This window comes from Salmo salar, chromosome ssa26 (genome assembly GCF_905237065.1).
Source record: "Salmo salar chromosome ssa26, Ssal_v3.1, whole genome shotgun sequence".
Classification (NCBI taxonomy): Eukaryota; Metazoa; Chordata; class Actinopteri; order Salmoniformes; family Salmonidae; genus Salmo; species Salmo salar.
Genome location: NC_059467.1, coordinates 48,058,680 through 48,064,989, shown reverse-complemented (window position 1 = coordinate 48,064,989; position 6,310 = coordinate 48,058,680). Strand labels below are relative to the sequence as shown.

Genomic DNA, 6,310 nt, shown 5'->3' with positions numbered 1-6,310 from the left:
TCATTGTGTTGTGTATCAGCTAGTTGTAGTTGTTGTGTATCAGTTAGTTGTAGTTATTGTGTATCAGTTAGTTGTAGTTATTGTGTATCAGCTAGTTGTAGTTATTGTGTATCAGTTAGTTGTAGTTATTTTGTATCAGTTAGTTGTAGTTATTGTGTATCAGCTAGTTGTAGTTATTGTGTATCAGCTAGTTGTAGTTATTGTGTATCAGTTAGTTGTAGTTGTTGTGTATCAGTTAGTTGTAGTTATTGTGTATCAGCTAGTTGTAGTTACTGTGTATCAGCTAGTTGTAGTTATTGTGTTATGTATCAGTTAGTTGTAGTTATTGTGTATCAGTTAGTTGTAGTTATTGTGTTGTGTATCAGCTAGTTGTAGTTATTGTGTATCAGCTAGTTGTAGTTATTGTGTATCAGTTAGTTGTAGTTATTGTGTTGTGTATCAGCTAGTTGTAGTTATTGTGTATCAGCTAGTTGTAGTTATTGTGTATCAGCTAGTTGTAGTTGTTGTGTATCAGTTAGTTGTAGTTATTGTGTATCAGCTAGTTGTAGTTATTGTGTATCAGCTAGTTGTAGTTATTGTGTTGTGTATCAGCTAGTTGTAGTTATTGTGTTGTGTATCAGTTAGTTGTAGTTGTTGTGTATCAGTTAGTTGTAGTTATTGTGTTGTGTATCAGCTAGTTGTAGTTATTGTGTATCAGTTAGTTGTAGTTATTGTGTATCAGTTAGTTGTAGTTGTTGTGTATCAGTTAGTTGTAGTTATTGTGTATCAGTTAGTTGTAGTTATTGTGTTGTGTATCAGCTAGTTGTAGTTATTGTGTATCAGCTAGTTGTAGTTATTGTGTATCAGTTAGTTGTAGTCATTGTGTTGTGTATCAGCTAGTTGTAGTTATTGTGTATCAGCTAGTTGTAGTTACTGTGTATCAGCTAGTTGTAGTTATTGTGTTGTGTATCAGTTAGTTGTAGTTATTGTGTTGTATATCAGTTAGTTGTAGTTGTTGTGTAGCAGTTAGTTGTAGTTATTGTGTATCAGCTAGTTGTAGTTATTGTGTTGTGTATCAGCTAGTTGTAGTTATTGTGTTGTGTATCAGTTAGTTGTAGTTGTTGTGTATCAGTTAGTTGTAGTTATTGTGTTGTGTATCAGCTAGTTGTAGTTATTGTGTATCAGTTAGTTGTAGTTATTGTGTATCAGTTAGTTGTAGTTGTTGTGTATCAGTTAGTTGTAGTTATTGTGTATCAGTTAGTTGTAGTTATTGTGTTGTGTATCAGCTAGTTGTAGTTATTGTGTATCAGCTAGTTGTAGTTATTGTGTATCAGTTAGTTGTAGTCATTGTGTTGTGTATCAGTTAGTTGTAGTTATTGTGTTTCAGCTAGTTGTAGTTATTGTGTATCAGCTAGTTGTAGTTATTGTGTTGTGTATCAGTTAGTTGTAGTTATTGTGTATCAGCTAGTTGTAGTTATTGTGTATCAGCTAGTTGTAGTTATTGTGTTGTGTATCAGCTAGTTGTAGTTGTTGTGTATCAGTTAGTTGTAGTTCTTGTGTATCATTAGTTGTAGTTATTGTGTATCAGTTAGTTGTAGTTATTGTGTATCAGTTAGTTGTAGTTATTGTGTATCAGTTAGTTGTAGTTATTGTGTATCAGCTAGTTGTAGTTATTGTGTATCAGCTGATCAATTTGATGTTATTTAATGGATATTTTTTTTTCTTTTCTTTCAAAAACAAGGACATTTCTAAGTGACCCCAAACTTTTGAACGGTAGTGTATGTGTAGTACAATACACTTTGGAGTTGAATTAGGCTACAGTATTAAAGCTGTGAATTCTTAGTGTCAAAGAAAACACACTCAAATAATGTTTCAAATTGTTGTGGCTTTTTATGGACTTGACCACACCTCTGAAAGAGCTATGAGGTATATGAAGAGTAATAAACTGTGAAATACACCATTTCCAACCGAAACTAACCAGCTCTGGATACACAAGTTTATCTGACATCTAGACTGACTCTCATAGATAGAAATGCAGAATTTAAATCAAGACAAACAAAAAAACAACAACATATATGATGTTTAACGGTGCCTTTTTGTTAGGTAGGATGACAGCCATTCATAGCTCCTCCTCTCAGCCTGTATAAATACCATCATGTGCTGTGTTCATACACATCCCTGTGTGCGTATACTTAATGTGTGTACACCTGTGTGAATACGTTCATGTGTGCATACGGTCATGTGTGCATACGTTCATGTGTGCATACGGTCATGTGTGAATACGTTCATGTGTGCATACGGTCATGTGTGTGTCTCTGTGTGACCACTAAGACCACTGGCAGGAGCAGTCGGTGGGTTCCTGTATAGAGTAGTTGACCCACGTGGAGTTGCCACTACAGTAGAGCTGCACAGAGCGCCTCTGTAGCCCCATCTCACGGCAGCACTTACAGAACCTGGCGTACGTGTTGATGTTGTAGTTGTAAATACTGGCCGACGGACACTTCCCGTCACATGACACTATGTTGACCTGGAGGAAAAACCAACAACAAAATTTAACAAGGGGGTTGTAATGCTAAATGTGAATATCCTAATCCTGCCGACTACGCCAAATGTAGCATTAAGGACAGTTCGTAGCTGATCTACGTCATATAAAATGACCTTACCTCTTTAATCCAGGTGGTGTAGATGGGCTATGAATTATCCTTAATGCTACATAGAGATTAGCTTTTGCGTTTTTTTAAGACATCATGTGTAACGGTCGTCGTATATACTGGACCAAGGCGCAGCGGGTTGAGTGCTCATTTTATCTTTTATTAGAACACTTAACGAACAAAACAAGAAAACGTACGAACGAACAATATTGCAGGCTAACACAGCAGTGCAAAAACAACTTCCCACAAGGGACATGTGAAAACAGGGCTACCTAAGTATGACTCCCAATCAGCAACAACGATGTACAGCTGTTCCTGATTGAGAGCCATACCAGGCCAACACAAAGAAATACACAACATAGACAGATCATAGAAATACTAAACATAGAACATAACCAAAAACCCCGGAATACTCTAAACAAACACCCCTGGGCAGTATTGACACGGCTGGATAAAAAACGTACCCGATTTAATCTGGTTACTACTCCTGCCCAGTAACTAGAATATGCATATAATTATTGGCTTTGGATAGAAAACACTCCAAAGTTTCTAAAACTGTTTGAATGGTGTCTGTGAGTATAACAGAACTCAAATGGCAGGTCAAAACCTGAGAGATTCCTTTACAGGAAGTGGCCTGTCTGACCATTTATTGTCTTTGACATCTCTTTCCAAAACTTAGGATCTCTGCGGTAACGTGACACTTCCCACGGCTCCAATAGGCTCTCAGAGCCAGGGAAAAACCTGAATGTCGTCATTCCAGCCCCAGGCTGAAACACATTATCGCCTTTCTCAAGTGGCCGATCAGGGGACAGTGGGCTTAGGCGCGTGCACTGGCCGCCCCCCGTCTTTCTGTTTTTTCCTCTGTTTACCGAAAAGGAGATTCCCGGTCGGAATATTATCGCTTTTTTACGAGATAAATTGCATAAAAATTGATTTTAAACAGCGGTTGACATGCTTCGACGTACGGTAATGGATATTTAGAATTTTTTTTGTCACGAATTGCGCCATGCTCGTAACCCTGATTTACCATTTCGGATAGTGTCTGGAACGCACGAACAAAACGCCGCTATTTGGATATAACGATGGATTATTTGGGACCAAACCAACATTTGTTATTGAAGTAGAAGTCCTGGGAGTGCATTCTGATGAAGACAACAAAGGTAATAACATTTTTGTTATAGTAAATCTGATTTTGGTGAAGGCTAAACTTGCCGGGTGTCTAAATAGCTAGCCCGTGATGGCTGGGCTATGTACTTAGAATATTGCAAAATGTGCTTTCACCAAAAAGCTATTTTAAAATCGGACATATCGAGTGCATAGAGGAGTTCTGTATCTATAATTCTTAAAATAATTGTTATGCTTTTTGTGGACGTTTATCGTGAGTAATTTAGTAAATTGTTAGTAAATTCCCCGGAAGTTTGCGGGGGGTATGCTAGTTCTGAACGTCACATGCTAATGTAAAAAGCTGTTTTTTGATATAAATATGAACTTGATTGAACAAAACATGCATGTATTGTATAACATAATGTCCTAGGGTTGTCATCTGATGAAGATCATCAAAGGTTAGTGCTGCATTTAGCTGTCTTCTGGGTTTTTGTGACATTATATGCTAGCTTGAAAAATGGGTGTCTGTACAATAACAAATAACCCCTTTACTGGTCAGGACGTGACATCATGATAAAAGCCGTTATCATGATGAAGATATTGCTCAACTATCGTGGCACAATAATCCATGATGGACTTGACCCTCCTACTCATCCAGAAACAGGTTTCCCAGACATAGTGCTATTCCTACATTTTGATGTAACATTTATTTAACCAGGTCAGAATCAATTAAGACAAAAAAACGTACCGGTCTGTTACTGCGACAGTCGTTCTTCCGTATCGTCATCCTTACTGTCACCTTCTGACAGGACTTCCCATCTTCTTTACCTGCAGGGTTCACAAATAGAATGACCACACATCACATCAGTATGAATCTGGTTCTGACCACACATCACATCAGTCTGGATCTGGTTCTGACCACACATCCCATCAGTCTGGATATGGTTCTGACCACACATCCCATCACACCTGGATCTGGTTCTGACCATACATCACATCAGTCTGAATCTGGTTCTGACCACACATCCCATCAGTCTGAAGCTGGTTCTGACCACACATCCCATCAGTCTGGATCTGGTTCTGACCACACATCCCATCAGTCTGGATCTGGTTCTGACCACACATCCCATCAGTCTGAAGCTGGTTCTGATCACACATCCCATCAGTCTGAATCTGGTTCTGACCACACATCCCATCAGTCTGGATCTGGTTCTGACCACACATCACATCAGTCTGGATCTGGTTCTGACCATACACCCCATCAGTCTGGATCTGGTTCTGACCACACATCCCATCAGTCTGGATCTGGTTCTGACCATACACCCCATCAGTCTGGATCTGGTTCTGACCATACATCACATCAGTCTGAATCTGGTTCTGACCACACATCCCATCACATCTGAATCTGGTTCTGACCACACATCCCATCAGTCTGGATCTGGTTCTGACCACACATTCCATCAGTCTGAATCTGGTTCTGACCACACATCCCATCAGTCTGGATCTGGTTCTGACCACACATCCAATCAGTCTGGATATGGTTCTGACCACACATCCCATCACACCTGGATCTGGTTCTGACCATACATCACATTAGTCTGAATCTGGTTCTGACCACACATCCCATCAGTCTGAAGCTGGTTCTGACCACACATCCCATCAGTCTGGATCTGGTTCTGACCACACATCCCATCACTCTGGATCTGGTTCTGACCACACATCCCATCAGTCTGAAGCTGGTTCTGATCACACATCCCATCAGTCTGGATCTGGTTCTGAAGAACAACTATTAGACCAGAACTCTGATCTGCCAGCTGTATAGAAACGAAGTACAAACCATGAAGGAATACATGAACAGAGAGAGACAGAGGGAGCAAAAACAGTACAACTGTTGTCATGCTGTCAGAATGGAAACGGTACATAAGACACAAGGCTTTTGTTAGCTACAAAACCCCACGGCGGCACTATTGATTTGAATGTGAAATGGTTTAGGGAGGCCAGAAATATTTCATACTTGAATATCAATTGTATGAGAGGTCTGCGATGCGTACGCCTATTGGTTAATCCTCTGTGTAGACGAGGCGTCAGTGTCCAAAAACATGTTAACCAATGTGTAATTCCATCACAGAATTCTTTCCCCACGTAGCTGCCTAGTTAATCAACCAAAATGTGTTACTAAGAATTCTATGTGATGATAACACATTATGTACCTATTGACAAGGGTGTACTTTCAACTACTTCAAGCAGAAGACATAATGTTGACAATCTAACGCTTAGAAGACTGACATTATGTGTATGCCATAATATTTTTTGCAATAGTTTATGACAAAAAAAAGCATGACAAATGACTTATCCCTGTTACAATGCATGGAGCTAATGTAATATCTTCCATTTATCGCCTAGTAACACGGATACGTCAGCTGTCGTAAGAGTGAAAAGCCCACTATAACCTCTAATAAAAGTATGAATAATAAATAAAAAAAGTTTCAGAAACCAAACAGATACCCTTTCACCAGAATACATCTAGTACTTGTTAGCAGGTGATGTTATTGTTTGGGTAATATGGCATAAAATCG

At 39.1% G+C, this 6,310-nt stretch overlaps 1 protein-coding gene across 1 annotated transcript in view; it reads right to left on the bottom strand.

The window, feature by feature from the left end:
* Positions 1–1,651: 1,651 nt before the first annotated feature.
* LOC106592279 (otogelin) overlaps positions 1,652–6,310 on the bottom strand; it is a 50,148-nt gene continuing 45,489 nt past the window's right edge. The window contains exons 24-25 of the mRNA XM_045708317.1: positions 4,483–4,562; positions 1,652–2,506 (exon numbers count right to left, since the gene is read on the bottom strand). Of these exons, the coding sequence (XP_045564273.1) occupies positions 2,306–2,506; positions 4,483–4,562 (281 nt within the window). The 3' untranslated portion in view covers positions 1,652–2,305. The remainder of the gene's footprint in view (positions 2,507–4,482; positions 4,563–6,310) is intronic.